The sequence below is a fragment of the Microcebus murinus genome, chromosome 15 (genome assembly GCF_040939455.1).
Source record: "Microcebus murinus isolate Inina chromosome 15, M.murinus_Inina_mat1.0, whole genome shotgun sequence".
NCBI classification, from domain to species: Eukaryota; Metazoa; Chordata; class Mammalia; order Primates; family Cheirogaleidae; genus Microcebus; species Microcebus murinus.
This window is the reverse complement of record NC_134118.1, coordinates 28,201,037-28,221,068: the sequence shown is the minus strand read 5'-3', so window position 1 is coordinate 28,221,068 and position 20,032 is coordinate 28,201,037. Positions and strand designations below refer to the sequence as shown.

At 36.9% G+C, this 20,032-nt stretch overlaps 1 protein-coding gene across 1 annotated transcript in view; it reads right to left on the bottom strand.

Annotated features, from left to right (window-relative positions):
• The window catches only part of NAF1 (nuclear assembly factor 1 ribonucleoprotein), a 37,980-nt gene extending 34,288 nt beyond the window's left edge, over positions 1-3,692 (bottom strand). The window contains exons 1-2 of the mRNA XM_012735598.3: positions 3,144-3,692; positions 316-496 (exon numbers count right to left, since the gene is read on the bottom strand). Of these exons, the coding sequence (XP_012591052.1) occupies positions 316-496; positions 3,144-3,505 (543 nt within the window). The 5' untranslated portion in view covers positions 3,506-3,692. The remainder of the gene's footprint in view (positions 1-315; positions 497-3,143) is intronic.
• Positions 3,693-20,032: the final 16,340 nt, after the last annotated feature.

Here is a 20,032-nt window from a genome sequence, read left to right as displayed (position 1 = left end):
TTACAGACCAAAAAAAAGCACAGATGCAATCTACATAAGAATATCTTCTAGGGAAGATAAAAAATGGAAATTTCCAAACTGAGGTTGCTACCCTAGCAAAACAATTATCAAATGTCAGAGTCAGAAGCAACCTTAGAAATTATCCAGATCACTCCTCTTTCACATAACACCAGGGCATAGCAAAAGTATGCCCAGTAAGTTGAGAATGGGCTACAAATTTACAGAGTAGATATGGGCCAAATGAGATCAATATTAGTACCATAATATATTTTAAAACATGCAAATTAAACTTAACAAATAAATATAAGTACTTACATTAAGAAGTAACTCATTTTTTGTTTTAAGAGGAAGACTCTTGTTTTCTTTCTCCACTTGCAAATCATCATCTCCATCTGACAGTACCGGAGGAAGTGATATACAAGAGGAAGATGATGAGGAAGATGACGACGAAGATGATGAGGAAGAGGATGAGCTTGAACTATCTGAATCTATTTCACTGTAGGGAAGAAAAAGTTAAAAACTTAGCCCAGAATTATAATGGCTTTAAAATAAGATTATTCCACTAGAAAATATCAACTTTAACATGTTTACTATTCCTGTTCTAATTTGAAGCTGACTGTGGTATTGAGAAAGTAATCTTTAATCCACCAATGGCATTTATAAAATTCCTGCTATAAGCCAGATCCTCTTAATACAATAGCCTCATATATCATACGTCTATCTGAGTATAACTAAGCATGTGACAAATCACTGACAAAAGGGAGATCAGGGCATGGCACCTCCCTTAGTCACCAATAACCAAATCACTTAATTGCCAATAAAGCATTTTTCTCCTGTCTTCAGACAACTTGCTAACTCCTCAAAGCTACTAAGCATGTTGACCACTCTACTCTCTGAAAATTCCTTTGAACCTTGGCTTTCACAGAAATTCCTGTTACTAGTAACCCTCAGCTCAGTTTAAGTTTTGTTTGCTGGCTCCTCCTTCCAAACCTTTTTATGTGATATTTTTGAAGGTTCCATTCTCAGTTACTTTCTCTCCTCTCTCTGTACTCTTTGCATGGATAACCTCATCCACTCAATGATTTCAATCATTACACATGTGCAGATAAATTCCTAAATCTTCAGGCTTGCCATCTCTAAACTCCACTTCCATCCCTGACTACATACTGGCCACTTTTATATGAATGACCTATACGCATCACACTGGCAACAAGTTAAAAACAAGAAGAAAAAAGTGCATTCTCCTAACTGAATCTGCTTCTTTCCTTGAGTTCCTATTTTATTTCATTGTTGTTGTTTTTTGTTTTTTTTTTTTCAATCCAGTCACTATAGGTTGAAATCCTGGAATCATTCTGAGCTATTCCATTTTCACAATAATGATAAAATCCTATTTTCAGGTTGGTAAATATCAGTCCTATTCCACCTCTTCATCTCATTTCCACCGCCACCTATTTCCACTATGACTCTATTTAGGCCCTCATTTCCTACCAGCTTTTCTATAACAGTTGCATAACTGTGATGCCTATACTAGCCTCTCCTCATAACAATAACGCCTTCATTCCACTGCTATTACTTTCATCTTCTCAGGACCTTCCATCCTAAATCAGTTCATGCTCTTGTTTTTTTATCTTTTTTTTCAAATTACGACTAGACATTAGATATAAGGAAATTAATAATTTTGTGTGTGATAATTGTATTGTTTATGTAAGAGAAGGTTCTTGTTGAAAATGCATGCTGAAATATTTAAAGATAAAGTATTATATCATGATGTCTATAACTTTAAAATGGTTCAATAACATACATATATATGAAATCATAGTTGTAAAATGTTAATAAATGTTAAATCAAGGCAGTAGCTATATGGGTTTATACTATTCTTTCTATTTTCTATATAGTACCTCCTCGGAAGCCACCCCCTATCCACCAAAAGTAGATTTTACTTTCTTCCCCAGTTCCCACAGCACTTTATTCAAACAGCCTACTAGAGTGGCTGCTACTAGACTTCCTTGAAAATCATGTCTTCCCAGCTGAACTGTCAACAGCTTGAAACCAAAGACCACATATATGTATCAAAACATTGCCTAGCTAATACAGGCAAAAAGTTGTAACTCTTTTCACTTTTTCAAATATTTGGTACTTTCTGCCATCACCCACAAAGGTTCAGAAGTAGTGTCCTGACACTAAGTTGCCCACATTATTCTGACGACATATCCTGTCTTCTTTCAAAAACTGCCCCAAATCATCCACCACTTACTTCACTTTCCTAGTGAAATGAACTCTGAAATCCCACAAGATGATTATGCTGTAATCTTAATAATGCCAAGAAATCCTACCTGTTTAGTTGGCTCACTCCCCGCCCCCAGTCTAATTCATACTTTCTCCCTCACTCTCATCCTTCTCCACTCCTACTCTCAGCTGATGACTTCCTGAAAAAACTCGCATCTCCTTCCAGTGTTGTCTTATCTTGTTCACCTGTTCAGTATTCCTCATAACACTCAAATATTTGGTAGACAATGTTCAGTGTGACTTAGTAACATTTCACATGCTGCCATCCTCTCCTGCCAGAGGTTTCAAATTTAAAAGACACAAGGGAAGAAAAGACTCTCATAAAACATATGCAGAGTATAAACAATACTACATAACACTGCTTACCTAAGTCCATGAACACGTGTTTTCCACGTGTTTACAAATTAACATAGTTGTCAAGAACCAACTTTGAAACACACAAAATAATTCTTTTCCTGATCCTCAATAGGTTCAAAAAACAAGACCACACACTAAACTTAATGAAAGAAATTCAAACCTGACACAAAACTCAGTTATAACCACAAAGGTACATACCAACAGTAACTATGGAAATAATCTAAGATCCTCGGGTTTTCTATAGTCTAACTAAAAATGATACGATGCATACATAGAACCCTTAAGAATACCAAATTTAAGAAAGCGAGAACTGATAATTAAGTTCATATTCACAAAGCGATCAGCAAAGAAGGGCAGCAAGTAATGGGCGGTCCCAACTACACGTCAACACGTGTGCCCTGACCATCAGCAACCTCCCCACCTTCCAGGACCCACGTGAGCAACCCTGGGCTCCTAGGCCCTGGTTCCCCCCGCTGCCCCGGGACCCGTAGGCACCCGACCTGTCTGAGTCGGAATCCGAGTCCGAGGTCTCCAACGAGTCCGGGGTAAGCGCTGGTTCTGCGGCGCCGGGGCCGGTGACGCAGTCCCCGCAGAGCAGCGGTTGTGTCTGCGGCTGCTGCGGCGCGGGGGTGCCGCCGGCGGTAGCGCTCAGAGCAGGCTGCGGCGGCAGCTCCCCGGCAGGGTTAGCCTCCACGACCTGCCCAGTGTCCGGGGACCCTTCACACAGCTGTAGCGGCGGCTGGGGCCCAAGCGCCGGAGCAGAGCCCGGACATGGCACCGCTGGATCTTCGCCAACCCCAAGGCCGGTGCCATTGAATTTCAGAGTTTCCAGCTGAGCGGCGGCGGCCTCCACTACCTCCATTGCGCCGCGCCAGAGACCGAGTCGGCCTCAGGGTCTAGGTCCTCGGACAAGCCCAGCTTTCTTGTCGGGGAATAAAACAACCTCCGCAGCCCTGGCAGCGGCACCACGGCCCAACTTCCCGCGTTTCTCAGGTAACTACACGAGGAGATGGATCCAGAGACACGCCCCCGTCGCTTTCTCGCCGGCGCTTCCGGGAGAGCGTGTGACGTATGTGGCGCGACGGCGCGACGGCGCTCACCGAGGACTGGGACGGACGCTCAGGACTTTTTGGAAATCAGGACAGAGGAGGCCCTAAGGCTGTTGTTTCCCCTGCGTGGTCTGAACCATGTCTGTATACGCAAGGCCAGAAGGCCAGACTTCCTTATCGCCGGATCTAAGCCAATTCTGCTCGAAGCGCCAATGTAAAGCAGGAGTTATAAAACGGGAGATGCCTGAAGAATGCGAGGTTCTGTACCTCAGAAACTTGAGCCAGGAAGTTCATTAAAGTTAGTAATTTTAGTAACGTCATTAAAGTTAAATGAAGTTAGATTTATCAATCTATAGATAAATAGAAAGCACATTGACCACTCATTTCAAAAAAAATAACCACAACTATTCCATTTTTCTTTCCCCAAAGTACTCCCAAAATAGGGTAGTAATGGTGGATGGAATTTCGCTGCTTGTTGATGTTATGATAATGTCTGTATCCTAGTTGACACTGCGTCATAGAAAGGGTGGAGTGAGACTAAAATGTACTAACTTAGCCTGACACAATTAGTCTGAATTTTAAAGAGGACAAGAAAAAGTTCTTAGGACGGAGGAAGAGATCAGAATTCTCTGGTTTCCTATTAGATCTTAAATTTGACAATCGTAGGTACCATTTATTTAACACGCGTATGTTCCAAAGACTGTTAAAGATTTCATAAATTACTCACTGAGATGTTATTGTTTACCATACATAGTAGTAGACCTTCATAGAAATTCAAGACAAGTGTAATACATTGTCTATGGTATTTTAGGGAGCTACAATCTACTTCAATTTTACAATTGAAGTAAAAACGGTCAATGCCCAGGAGATAACTAGAAAGATATTTGAAATATGGAGTAGAAAATCCAAGTGCAGCAGCAATGATAAGTTAATTAGGACTGGTGGGCTATAGCATGGAAATCCTCAAAATGAAGCAGGAATTTAAATGAGATATTACAAATTCAGTGATTAATCAGAGCTCAGAGCTTCCAGCTAAAGAAACCTTTGTTCAGATGTCAGCTCTACCATTTCATTGTTGGTATAACCATGACCTTGAGCAGGTAACCTAACATACCTAAATCTCAATTTCCTTATCTGTAAAATAAAGATAAAAATACTATCTCATTTAGTTATGTGATCATTAAGTAAGGTTTTACACAGGAGAATGGCATGTCATACAGTGTGCAAAAATACTTGAAAAATAAAACAATGCATGAATTCATGAATCAAATGATATTTCATTGACAATGATCTTGCAGAGATATGCAGTATGGATTTGATGAGGGATGAAATTTGGGCCAAACTGAGTCTCTAGCCAGCCAAAAGTTTGTTGCATTTTTCCAGAAATTAGATGATAAAGATCTGAACCAGAACTAGAATCAATGAAGGAGAGTATAGAAAATCCCCAGAATCAGGAGATAAATTAAAATGCTCTAAATTTCTGACCAAGAAAACTAAAAGTCGATATTAGTAATAAAAATGGAGAAGTTAGAGATAATAAGTATGTGAAGTTGAATTTTAAGAAAAACCAGATAGTCAAATGAAAATGCCAATAGGCATTTGAAAATAAGAGGCTGAAATTCCACAGAAAAGTTAAGACCAGCAGCATGAATTTAGGGATAATTCAAATTTCTCTTCATTCAGTAATCATTGTGTGGAATAACTAAAGAGAGAGACAGTACTAGCAAAGTTGAGGAAGGTGTAGTATACTACTGAGACATATTGTGGCCATAAGAGTAATGATTGCTGTAAGGCCCACTCAAGCTTCTGGAAAGACTGATAATACATGTCACTTAGCAACATGATAAAACCTGGCTCTGGGGATTTTCAACCCTGTCCCAGGGATTTCCAGGAAATAAGGCCACTTCAGCACAGATGCAACTTTCATGAACCTTTATAAGAAAGCTTACCCTTACACAAATAGTTTAAAATTCCCTTTATGAAAGGACACCTGGTAACTGAGCCTGAACTAATACAGGTATAAGAAAGGGGGAAGGATCTCCCAACTCTGACAGTGGTCTTTGGATGGAGACTTTCCCAGTCAGTTATCTGACTTCCTGACTATATCTGGCCCATGCCACCAGCTTCCTCTCAATATGTGTCTTATAAGAGCTCTGCCAGAATAAACTATTTGAGCATCAGAATGTGCCTAAGACTCATCTTTGACTTGATTGGAACCAAAGGGAAGAAGTCATCCCTAGAAAAGCTGGTTAAACAGTACCAACCAAATCCCTAAACATGACAGAAGGCTTTACAGTGAGTGTGACATTTGATCTGGACCTTTAAAGAGTACCATGAATTTGTTAATCTGAGAAAACAGGAAAACTTCACAAGGGAGAATAAGTAAGATCATCTAATTTGCTCCTTAAAACCCTAAATATTTGTAAGTATACTTAGAATAAAATCCAGATTCCCTGCTTTGATTTTCAAAGCTCTGCCTGGTCTGGCTGCTACTTACTTACCTCTCCAGTTTAAATCTATTGCCATTTTCCTCATCCTTGTGACACATGCTCACTGGTCTTCCTGATCTTCCTTCAACTCACCAAGTTTATTCTTCACTGTTTCAGGATAGAGATAGCAGTACCTGTGCCTAGCTCTGACGTAGGTCACTATTTCACAATGGGTACTTTTCCTAAGTGCTTAAATGTTTCAAAATGTCCTGAATCTACCCACTTCCAAAGTCTGCCTCAGTACCTCATTATCTCTAACAGCTGCTTAACTTAGCCTAAAGTCTTTAGCCTAAGGCTAAATCTGAAAACATTTCTTGAAAGACTGAGTAGCTTATAAGATCACTATTCAAATTAAGAGACAATTTGCCTTGAACTAAATTATGACTTAAAAGCCATATTACATTTCAAAGTGAATATGTAAAACCTAAAAATATCATTTAAAGTGCAAAAATAAAGATTATGAGAAGAAAAACAGAATTTTGCAAGTTCACTATTCTATTAATATATATAGTAAAGGTTGTGAAATGTTACCAAAAAAAAATGAAAAATAATGCTGCTACCTAACTCTTAAAGCCATTTTCACAGTTTTGTAGTGCCTTGCTACTCAAATTGTGGTGGTAGATGAGCAGCTTCAGAATCACACAAGAACTTGTTAAAAATGCAGAATTTCAGGGCTTACCCCAGAATCAGAATCTGAATTCTGAATCAGAATCTTTGTTTTGTCAAGATTTCCCACATTATTTGCATGTGTGTAAGGGAAAATGCATTTGTATAGGCAACAGGTTTCTTAAGCCAAACTAAGATGACTGCCTCAGTGTTTTTTGCCCTACCCCCCAATCCCTGGCTAGCTGGCCTTCTGGGGAAGCATGAGTCAGCATACTTATGTAACCAAGGTGTTACCTACTGTGTGAACCCATGTGATCACGCTTTCCCATGGCATGTTGCCACTATTGTTCAGAGCCATATATAAGCACTCGCCATGTTCTCTGCCATGCTTTATGCCACTGCGGTATCACCCCCACCCCCACAATAAAGAGCATGTCTCACTTGCCCACTGCCACTCACCTTTTCTTCCAATTTCCAAAGCCTGCACAGGAGCACACGCTAGCCAAAGAACTTCCTCCTGACAATATACATTAAAGTTTAAGAAACTGCCTTAGTGGCTATGTGAGCATGGGAAACATCTGTAGGCTAGACTAGTGCTTGAAAGGTAAATGAAACAAAACCTTGTGTAAAAGATCAGTGAAAGTGCTGAGTCATTGAGTCTATGCTGAATAGACTGTTTACCTCCTTGTCTGTTGATACCTGTATATGGATGCCCCACAAGGACTTCAGATTCCCATGTCCACAGCTGATTTCAGCATATTTTCCCTCATAACTCTTTTCCTTTATTCCCTATTCTGGTAATGACACCATCATCTACCCAGTCACTCACAGTATACAAGTCCCAGCCTCACCAATTTACGGAGTGACTTAATCCAAGTAACTTAGTTTTCTCTGTCTGATATTCATTCATTCAATAAATAAATATTCACCAGGCACCAACTTTGTGTCAGGCACTGTCCTAGGTATTAGGAATAAAGTGATAAAAGAGAAAAGTCCCTTGAGCTCATGGAACGCACAAAATAAAATTTCAGTTTTAAACGAGCATGGTCACCACAGCTAAGCTCAGTAGACTGTTGAGACTGCATCAGTGCCAATCAAGGTGAAGGTTAGGAAATGAGGAAATTGGCATTGCCAATCCCCTATACATGTCAGGTTTCTTTCTTTTCATTTAAAGAAAAAACTTAGTGGAGGAAAAAATGAACACTAATAAATTGAAACCTGAGGACTTTTCTAGAAATGTCATTTCATATAGTCTTTGGTTTTGGTTTCCAAAATTTTTGCATTTAGGAATATTGATAGTTGTCACAGATTGATCTTAGTTTATTTCAATGTTTAAGACATGACTAGACAGATGTATAGTTCAATTAGAAGTGTGCAATGCCCTTGTTAGATGGAAATGAGATTTTCTAATATGTGTCACCTAGTGATTAGAAGCAGGTTCTATGACTATTTAGGTGAAGTGCTATTCCTATTTTTATATAATGCAGCACTAGGCTGAGTTGAGGTCTGATTTTTGCATTGTAGACTAATGTAGTAAGAAAAAGAGAGAGTGTAAGTGCTATTTTGGTACAAAACTGCCTGACATTTTACTGGACTAGTTTGAAAGTGTGGACAGAGAGCATACAAAAAAAATACATATATATATATATATATATATATATATATATATATATATATACCAAAAATGAGCCAACTGTTAGATACCTATAACTATACATGCTTCAATAAAGAAGTGAAGGTTTTCACTCCATCATGACTGAATAGTATGAAAGTTATATACCTCGTGCTGCCTAGTCTTCACTCACACTCAGATACTAAAGAGAGTAACTTATCTGACTGGAGAACTTGAGGGGAAAAAAAACCTGATCACAGTTGGTCCAGTACCTCTGGTTGCTCTTTAAGATCTGCCTACCAGCAGATGGTACATTCTGAGCTATCTTTCATTGTGCAATAATAGTAATAAGTGCAAATACATAAATAGAATTTACCATATGCCAGGCACTGTTCTGAGCTCTATATAAATGAATTTACTTCTCTCCACAGAACTTTTAAGTTGATATGTTATTATTCCCATTTTACAGGTAAGGGAACTGAGGCTCAAAGAGGTGTAGTGAGTTGCCTAAGGTCACACCTTTGGTAGATTTTTCTATATATTCCTCTAGAGAAGGCCTGAAGATTCTAGCTAATACAGTGACTGGGTGGACAAGTCTGTCTACTCTTACAAGTCTCTTTTGCTATAGATCCAAAACTATGTTCTCTAATCATTTTTATCAGTAGTTAAGGTAATATTGTTTTTTCCATCCATCTTTCGAGTCTTATTTCTAAATTGCTGCCTTATACTCTGGAGGCGAAGAAAGGATGTTATTTACTGACCCAAAAGTCTAGCATTTAGAGACCAGAGTCCAGGAATAGCAACATACATAGAAAATAAGTCTTCGGTGCTGAGTACCAACAGCTCACCCCTCCAAAAACAAATGACCGCTACACATGTTGCATTCTCCAAAGAAGATATTCCAAACTAATTATGTCCTATTGAGGTCCCTGCAGTGATGGAAATGGTCTATATCTGTGCTGGCTAGTGCAGTAGCCACTAACTAGCCACATTTAGCTACTAAGCAGTAGAAATGTGTCTAAGGCAATTAAGAAACTAAATTTTAATTTTACTTAATGTGAATTAATTTAAATTTGAATGCTTCTCCAGAAGAAGCCTTTCTGCCAATGCAGTGACCAGATGGGTATGTCTCTCTAGACCCAAAAGTTCATTTTGCTGCAGTAACTACTATATTAGACAGTGCCACTTCACACCTTCATCATCCTTCTCAGACTCCTTTTTATACTCCTTTTACTTTCATAAAATACACATTAGATTATGAACTCTCTCACCTTTCTGCCTATAGACTTTGAAACCTCATGCATATCTATTTTTACTACTAGCTCTTTGATCTGAAAAAGCAAGGGGTCCCTCCTACTCTAAGTCTAATTCTACAGCTGTGCTATGAATTTCATTTTTTCCTGCCTCCTCAGAGTCCTTTCTTATATATTTTCTCCCTCCGTCACCTCCATGTTAGAAGTGATTTTAACCAAAAAATATTCAGGGAAATGTTGGGCTGATCTACTTTCTCTTATGCTGGAAATTTTGTGATTCTGCGTTCAACATACTGTTCTCAGATATGTCAAAATATACAATACGTAATTTTCTAATATTTGAGTGCTCTTGAGAGTCGAAACCATAAACTTTATCTTAAAATGCACTGAGGACTTCGTGTACATTGCTGTTGACCCTTAAAAATGATGATCTATCTATTGTGTTAGATCATCCTCTGCTCCAAACACTAGAACCCTGTTTTTATGGCAGGCATTTTAAAGAGCCCTAACCACATTGTACCTGACTAAAAATACCAGTTGGTGTCAGTCTTTCCGGGACTCTCCAAAGCTCTCCAGGGCAAATGTACATTCCCACTGTCCATTGTAACTTGAGTAAAATCAGGTAGATCCAGATCCTTGAAGAATATCTCCAGAAAAACAAATTCTCTAGGCAGGATCACAAAGATACCTCTTTCCCTGGGGCCAGTATTATATACAACCAAAACTTCAGGACATGGTTTTAAAAGGATATTAAATCAATGAAGCATGAGAATACATGAGGTGTACATTGGAGGAAGTTTTAGATCACATGCAGAATTTTAAAGAAAACAGCTGAAACTCATTTACAAAGACCTCAAACTCCCTCACTCACATCAGGGTTATGGAAAAGTAGAAGAATGGAGGGGCACAGGATTTTACAAAGAAGGTTTTGGGACAGAAAGTTGGTGGATTACTAAGATTCCTGCTCCCTGCCTCAATTGTCCTTACCTCTTCTCTCTGCCATATTCCGTCAGCTTAGGAAGGACTGAAAAACGTGGAATGATAACAAGCTGGAAAAGGAGGAGAGATAGCAGGAAAGGGTAAAAAGGAAAAGGAAGACTACATTCTTCTTACCTTGATCAGAAGCCAGCTCAAAGAAGCCTTCAGCTGGGAGGAGGTGAGAAGATTTTATGTTGAAATCAAATTTAGAACTTTGACTATTTTCTAGGACATATTGCATTTCTGGCTTGAGACTATGTTTGCCACTTTAAAGGAGCAGATAAATTTTTCTTATCAAAGAGTGACCAGACAGATGATGTCATCGGAGCTGGATTTCATCCAAACACTGTCAGATGCTTCTGTTAAGGCAAGTGTTCATCATAGTCGTGGACAGCACTGCCTTTCATAGTTAAGAGTGTCCCATGTTAGACAATAAATTTTGTAGTCAGTCTGTTTATGGTTTTATATCTTATGGAAGCAGGTCGATTTTCAAAATGGTCAATTCCTCAGAAACCAAATGGCCAAATCACAATTTATCTTTTGCTTTTAACATTTGACTGATTTTCATTTTATTTTCACAACAGCCATAAAATATAGTACACTCGCCAAAAAGAAAATAAGAAAGAGAATGAGCAAAAAAGTTAGAGGGATTGGGTTTTTACAGACAGGATGAGGATTCCTCCCACTGGGCAGATTTAACGGAACAGCGGAAGACCAAAGAAAGCTGTTTTTTAGATGACATGGCATGAGTCCTCCATACTCAAAGCACCAGTTCCATAGTCATAATCCCCAGACTTTCCCAGCCATCTGCCTGCCGAGACCTGGAAGAGCTCCCCGCTGCGGCATACTCTGTCATCGGCAAGGCCAAGCACCCCAGAAAGCCTCACGGGAAAACATGCTTCTCTGACATCGGAAGGTAATTCAGGCAAAGGCACAAACTCCTGCACAGTAGAAGACCAGGTTCTTGACACACACCAGAGATGCGCTCATCACATTCTTAACCTAAAATCGTCTACTTTGTATATTAATCTTGTTTTTCTTCACTCTTTATTATGCATAACTGTTCTGGACATTGACTCATACCTCTGTCTCAAAAGTTCTGTCCCAAACCCATCCGTCACTCAGCTCCAGCGCCTGGCATAGGCCTCTGAGGAGCACTGCCAGGCCCCTGGCGCCTCCCCAAGCGCACTCCTACCCGGACATGCAGTGCAGCAAGCAAGGGAGAAGGGTGAGGGAACCTGTCCTTCCTGGCCAGCCTCCCGTAGGCTCTAGATTCCAGGTCAAAAGGGATCTCTGAGACACGTTAAACTGCTAGATCCAAACCATTTTACAGCTGCCCTTGTTTAACTCATTGTTCTTCTGGTAACCTCTTTGTAATTTTTTTCCAATACCATCTCATTAGACTTTGCACTCATTGTTATACATCTGTTTACACTTTAGGCCCTATTAAATGTCATCTTTTCATCCCACCTACACATCTCAGAACTACCTCAACTAATGCTGCTTCAGAATGTCTACTTACTCTCAAATAACCTGCACCCCAGGAGCGGATGGCAGCGCTGCAGGCAGGGCAGGCAGAGAGACTTGAGAGCAGATGGCTGCAAGAAACTGCAAGCGGTTTTGCAACTGCTGTAACACAGGGTGGATGCAAAGGTGCCGCGTTCGATACATTTCTTTCCATTTTATTTTTGTTTATTTTCAGTTCTATCTGAAGCCAGGGTTTATAGTCCCTTTTTTTTCTAAATCTTACTTTACAGGCCAATTTTGACTATGTCTTTCTATTTGTTCCCTATAATTCAATCTTGAAGTTACTAAAGTTGATTTTACTTTTCCAAGAAAAACATTTTCTTTTTAATAAAGCAATATGAAAGTTAAACAGAGGTCAATCAATAGTGGAATGGTTTCATGAAATACCCGATTAGAATGTAGCAGCTGTCATCATTTCCAATTTGGGAAAGAAGCAATAAAAACAGATGTTTTGTGGTTTGTTTGTTGGCTAGATCAGAGAAAATTATGTCCACACTGCTTTGTTGAGATTTACTGATGATTGAGGGAAAGCTCTTACGGGAAACAGTTTATTTTCCTCTGGATTCCAAATTCAAAGATGTCAAGGTCATGTGTAGTTCAAGTTTCTGAATTAAATGATGATGGCAATCAGTGGATTATTTATTGAATATGTTGCTGGAAAGGTAATACTTTAATGATAGAGTGAAGAAGAGGTCCTTTGGCCTAATTGGCCCTGGAGTTTTTTGATCAAAGACAATCTGGTGTTCTGATGGAAAGAGATAAGAGCTTTTCAGTATTTTTCAGGAATCACATGATTTACATACTTCCCAGCACTCCTGAAGCATGCCTGCAGATAAAAGCAGTGACCCTGCTTCCTGTCTGTCTGTTTTTCACCTCTCACCTGGGTAATGTCAATTTGAAGAAATATTTGTGGGTTTGTTTATTGCAAGCAGCATGATTCAACTATGTCCCAGCTTCTTCATGAGGTGATGAGTTTAAAACCATACTAGAACATTTCGAGCAGAGGATGAGAGAATATTGAAGTAAGTCATATATTGGGTTAGAAGGTGGATTGATGACTTCTAGAGCAGTGATCCCCCAATTTTTTTTGATGTGTGTGAATCTCATTACAAAATGATTTGGAAGTATGTACTCCCAGAATATGCAAATTCATTTACTTATTAATGATATGGATGTACTACCTTAATACTATATTAGATGCATTAAAGTTCACAACAAAACAAAAATTATAACGTGGTTAATTTTAGATGAACCTTTAGAAAAAAATAAAACACTCTTAACATAACTCAGATTTTAAAACAATACAAACTTTTAAATGAATGGTCCAAAAAACAGTTTTGCTCTTATTAAATACAAATTAGGCTTTGTTTTAAAATTTTTAGTTAATTTGATAAATATTTTCCAAACATACTTCAAAAAAATAATTATTTTCATAGAAATTGGCTGCTAATGAACTCTGTCCTGAGATCTAAGTAATTGCATATATTTTACAATTTTTTTGGTAGAAGACTTTTTTTCTAATTTTTTAAATTGGCAAATAAAAATTGTATATATTTATTGTAGAACATGATGCTTTGAAGTGTGTATATATTGTGGAATGGCTAAATCAAACTAATTAACATAAAACATATCAGTTTTAATAATTTAGTAAGAAAAATGTTATTGGATGTGCTCTGTTACTTTGAAAATATCATATTACCACTATTTGGTGCAGTAAATTAAAGACTTACCAGGCTCTAAATTAAGATTTTTAACCTTATTATAATGGAAAACATTAATAGAAAAGTAGAGCAAATACTAGAATAAACTCCTCTGTACTCTTCATCACTTTAATCACTATTAGTTGACAGTAATCTTGATTTTTCTATACCCTTACATTCCTTGTGAACACTGCCCTGGATTATTTGAAACATATTCCAGATATCATATAATTTCATCTATAAATAATTCATTATATTTTTAAAGATACCTATTTCTTAAATAAACCACAAAAGTATTAACACAGAAAAAATTAACAAAAATGTTTTAACATTGTTACACATTCAGGTACTATTCACATTTCTCTGTTATACTTTTTCAGCCAATTAAGCTTATTTTAATGCTTGAATTTAATGACTATGATAGCTGAAAAAGAGATTCCACAAAAACCTAATATAAACAGTTTATATATACATTTAGAATAAGTTAAATTATGAATGATTGTGGATATAAATGCATATTTTGAAGAGTCCCCTTGATAATTTAGAACATTTTTGCCCAATTTTACAAAATCTAATTGGACTTCCATTATTTTCACCTGAAATACAGTTAACAAAAGAAACAGAGATGGGCATAGAGATGTTTAGCTCAGCTGTGTTCTTGTTGCCTGCTTGCTTACTAGTATCACTGTCAAACCCTTGTTTCTTTGGAATAATCTTTTAAGCTTCTTATACGTATTGTGAGAGCTACTTTAGTTAAAACCAGGTTATATGTGCCACAAATCCACTTCGGGAACAGTTAAACTTTAGAGTGTTGCAATTAAACTTGTGCCCTCTGTGTTGTATAACTATCATTCTTTCCCCAGAATACCTCTCTTACTATAGGGAATCCTTGACTAATCTGAAAATAGAATTCCCAAGGGTAAGCCCATATATGTTGGTAAGGCTTTTTCCTCACCTAAAAATTCTTCTAATTAAAAAATGAACATAAATGGAAATTTTAAAACTTTCTTCCTACTCAGTGGATTGTCACCCTTTCTTGTAGTCCCCAAACCCATTTTTTTTTGTCACTGGAACTTCATGAGTCTATAAAGTCTCCACTTAGCTTTACCCTCAGTAGTTACTTTGGAATTGGCAGATCCTGGGTTCACCTCTCTGAACTTCCATTCTCTCTGGGATCTTGGTCTCACGAATCTGCTGTTTGTAAGCTTTCCTTTGGCTTCAAATAGATGTTATTTTATTTTATTTTTGTCCAGGACTTCTAGTTCTAAGTTAGGATTAGAATTATGGAAAATACTTTTTTTTAATAGGACCATAGAGAGTAATAACATTTGTTTAGTCTCTGTATCTTAGTGATCTGAAATTTCAGTCCTGTAGCAATTAAGTAGCAAATAAGGATTGGCCCAGAAATAGGATACATGCCTATTTTTTGGCAGTATACTAGAGATCTGAATTAGCTATTTTTTAACAATATGTTCTTTCAATTTTCACCAGACATCTCTAGTTGATATTATATGTACGAAGTTTGTTTTTGTAATTTTTCTCATAAACACCCATTCTGGTTAAGGCAGCAAAATTTTATGACATGTAACTGCAAAGGAGCCTGTGAAGTTAACTATAGCTCTGTGGTTAAGAAAGATCTGTAGGTGACATTTTTCTCTTTTAATATTCTACAGCTAGTTTATTCAATTTCATGATTATAGAAACTTTGGAAATAACCTTAATAATTTTACTTATTTTAGATGTCATTCCAGGGGAAAATGAACAAGCTTTCCAAAGTTGCTTTAAATAGATTCCAAACTCCTACAAAGAATATCTCCCCACCTTATCTGTGCCTTTTATATTCCCTAGATTATGCAAATAAATGCTTAGTAAGTACCTGATATATGCATAAGTGAATGAATGAATGGAAACAAAAGGCATTCTTCAGATTTTCAATGTTCTTCTGAAAATATGAAACCTCAAATTGATCACAATAATCCATCTGTGTTCTTATCATCATCAAGTGGGCAAAGGAACTAACTCTGAAATTCTGGGACATTTTTAATCAGAGAAAACTATTAAAAAGGACAGTATTGAGAATGCAAGTAATACAGTAACTCAGGTTAAAACGAGCAGATTGCCTGTGGTTCAAGCAGATATTTGCCTTCAGGACTTCAGGGCTTAAAATACTTTCCAGAGGTTTGCATATCTTAAATCTTTGCCAAATTAAGTTTTTATATTTTCATAATAATTTATTCTTTCTCTGGAATAGGATATTGCAGCTAGCGTCTTCCTACATTGTATATATGGAAAATGCAAAGATATACTAATGAATCTGACTACATTGAGAAAAATAAAAATTTGGGAAGCATTTAACGACTTCCACATATATCTTTCTTGAACATGGCAGAGCTGTTCGTTAATCAACATTGTATTATTTCTATATCAATGTTATCTTTTATTTATTACATTCTACCTACTCTTTAAAACCATCTTAAAAGTGATGAAAAAATAATGGATAATTAAAGAAGAGTATGTATCTTGGATTCTTTGATAGATGATATTTAGAGTGGCTGATTGTTTCTGTTTATTTAAATTTAATAGTGTTTATTTTAAAGGAGTTTTTTTTGTTTACTGTATTCAATAGCAATACTATAAACTAATTAAATTAGACTAACTATAGAAAATACTATAAATACTCTCTTTTTATAACAACAAATGGTGGTTCTATCCCCAAAAGGAAATTCTCCAACTAGATATTTTCTGAACATACAGCATCTAATGTTTAAAAAAATGGTTTTATTTGAACAATAACATTAAAAGGACAATGTTTGACAATGTTTATGTGAGTTCTTTTAGTGTTTTCTCAGAAAGTTTCATATGTAGAAAAGAAACTTCAGAGGTTTACCTTGTGTATGATCAATCTATTAAATTTATAATTTATTTTTGAGACAAAGTCTCACTCTATTGCCCAGGCTAGAGTGCCATGGCATCAGACTAGGTTACAGCAACCTCAAACTCCTGGGCTCAAGCGATCTCTCTGCCTCAGCATCCCTAGTAGCTGGGACTACAGGCATGGGCCACCATGCCCAGCTAATTGTTTCTATATATTTTTAGTTGTCTGGCTAATTTCTTTCTATTATTTTTAGTAGAGATGGGGTTGTGCTCTTGCTCAGACTGGTTTCAAACTCCTGAGCTCAAAAGATCTGCCCACCTCGGCCTCCCAGAGTGTGAGGATTACAAGCATGAGCCACCACACCTGGCCATAAATTTATAATTTTAAAACCCTGATATTTTCTTAAGCAAAGTTCACAACATAATTGTATTATTCACTTGTAAGACTAGTAAATTTTAATAACCACTTTCAAGAGACCTTTGGATAATATTTGGAACTGTTTAAATAGTTAAACACCTCACCATTTCAAGTTGCATTGATAAGTTTAATGTACTTGATTTCCTTCTTAATTTCAATTGTCTTCGAATGGATCTTGCCTGATTACTTAAATACCTCTTATAAATCTGATACATTGAATTGTTAAACATGGTAGACATAAAGTTCTTTCAGATGTCCTAATTCTTGGCAAAAATAATTTGGTAGTATTTTAACTTAAAAACCACAAGTCTAAATGAATTATCCAATTTGACATATTAAATTGATGTAAGAAGACTTGCATTCTAATTAACCAAAGTATGTACTTTTCTTCCAAACAGAAAAATATTAATTCTACTCTTCTGCTTCTCCTAAACCCTTAAATTCTTAATCCATTATGTTCCTGTGGTTAAAAGATGCATACCTATAAAAAAATAAAATCTAAATCAATTGACTCACTCATTCTTTCAACAGTTACTTCCTGAACACTTATCCTATGCCGGGCACTGTTCCAGGCACTGTGTACAACACAGTGAACAAGGCAGGGAAAGAAACTTGCTGTCATGGAACTTAAATTCATCAGGGAGAGAACTAATAGTAAACAAGATGAACAAATATAACTTATAGCATGCTAAAACTTAACACATGCTTGGAGAAAACAAACTTCAAAGGGGCCTAAAGTAATTTTAAATAGTGTTGCCAGAGAACTGAGGTTACTTATGATTGTAGATTTGAGTCCAGCAGGAAATCTGGATTTGCAAACATTCATAAACTTTGACCTCATGTCATCTGGGCCTCCCCGTTTGGTCACTAGCTTAGTGACTACAAAACTCATATAGAGACTAGTCTCACTGCTCATCTGACCTAATTTTCCTTTCACTCACAACAGTCTTGAACTCTCATCCAGGTGGACACTTCAGAGAATTTTGCACGTCTTTAGGATATGTAAAGTTGCCTCTTCTTGTGCTAAAGAATTCTGTCCATATTTTCCAGGACCTCTAAACTCTTATGGGTAGTTTAAAATGTTACTTATTAGACTTTTGAATATTTCATAGGCTTTGTCTAATTTGTGGCTACATTTATGAGATTATTCTACCTTCGGAAACATACAATTTTCTTTTTGAGAATGCACAAAATATAAATATTGCTTGGAATTGTACTAATAGATGTTTTTCCTGAGAAAATCTGTTTATTGCATTTACAAAATGGTACTGGAATATATTTAAAATGCTAATAATTCCCAAGAGTAATTATATTAGATTTGTGTAAACAAAAGATTGAGAATGGTTGCTAATTTATTTCTAAAAATTACATTAACAGATTTTTAACTTGATCTGGCCAATTTCATTGAAATGAGCAATACCTGCTCCCACTAATGGAAATTGATATGAGAAACAGTAAAAATTTTCCATGCATTAATTCAACAAAAAGAGTAAATTGCCAATATTTTAAGTGTATTTTTAAAGCTTGACAATTGACTTCTGTGTGACTGTAAGAAAAATACTAGTCATGCTTGATTAAAATTTGCTGATCACATTTAAGGAAGACATGATACAGAAATTAAATTAATAAAAATCTATATCACACATTAAATTGCATGGCTCGTGTGTATACGAGTGATGTCATAAGTTGATAAACTTATTTGATTTAAAGTTTTAAATAAAGGCATATTTGTGTGGCAGATGGAATATTAACTGTCTAAAGTAGTATCACAGTTATTCCTCCTACTCCCACTCCAAGACCTAAATTGCTTCAAGTAGTCAGAAGGAGGAAGTTGCTGGAGCTGGAAAAAGTTTCCCTAAGGCTAGAAGGAGAAAAAGCATATATGTTTTGTGAGTAGCTGGAATGGGGAGGTGATAGGGCCTTCAGAAGGAATAGCTAACTGGTACACCAAGGAAGGTTTGATTTGAAGCACTGGGGAATCCATTAATGACCATGACATGATTGACGTTATCAAAATGCTTTTCAAATGAATGAGTAAATATGAAAATGATGAAGCTATGGATGGGTAGCATGAGAACACAAAAGGAAGGGATTTCAGGTAAGATTTGACAGAGATGATACCTGAAGAAGTGGGCAACAAGTTTGGCATTGCAGGAAAATAGATCTGCTTAGAAAATTCTGGTAGTGATTGGTTTGGGGTTATAGAGTATAACTTAAAATGTGGAGAGAAGAGCAAAATAAAGTTTAAGAAATAGAAATTCATCATATCATAAATGCATTTTTAAGCCACCTTAAGGTTTAGTCCACATACAATGAGGAAGCAGCAAAGAATTTCAGCAAGGAAGTGACGTGCTTAGGTGGATGTGATATGGCACTGATTTGGAGGGTAGGATTGATGTAGCTAACACCAGATTTAGGAAAATCAGTCATTCGCTGATTTAACAAACAAGTGGCAAAATGTTTTGTTATCCATTAATCTGGAGTTTTGGAGTATATGCAAATTAGAAAACAGACATAACGAGCTCCCCGATCACCTACTTCTTCTATTCCTTTTATACTTGCATAGGAGCTATTTGATTCCTACCTGCAGTCTTACCCTTGGTCCAGGCCTTGGAAGCAAATCTGTTCATATACAGAAGTAACCAAGAAGGGAAATCTGAGATCCCAAAGTATTTAAAAACCAGGTCAATTTTGCTGTTCCTCTCCTCTGACTTCATGCCCTAAATTTACTAATCTGGCCATTGCCTCCTTCCTATAATCAAGCTCAAAGCTCTACCCATGTGTCTACTAAGATTGGGGCCATGTCTCATTGTTGCTAACTGTCCTATATATACACTACTATATATAGTAGTGATAGCTCTGCTATATATAACCTTTTTTGTG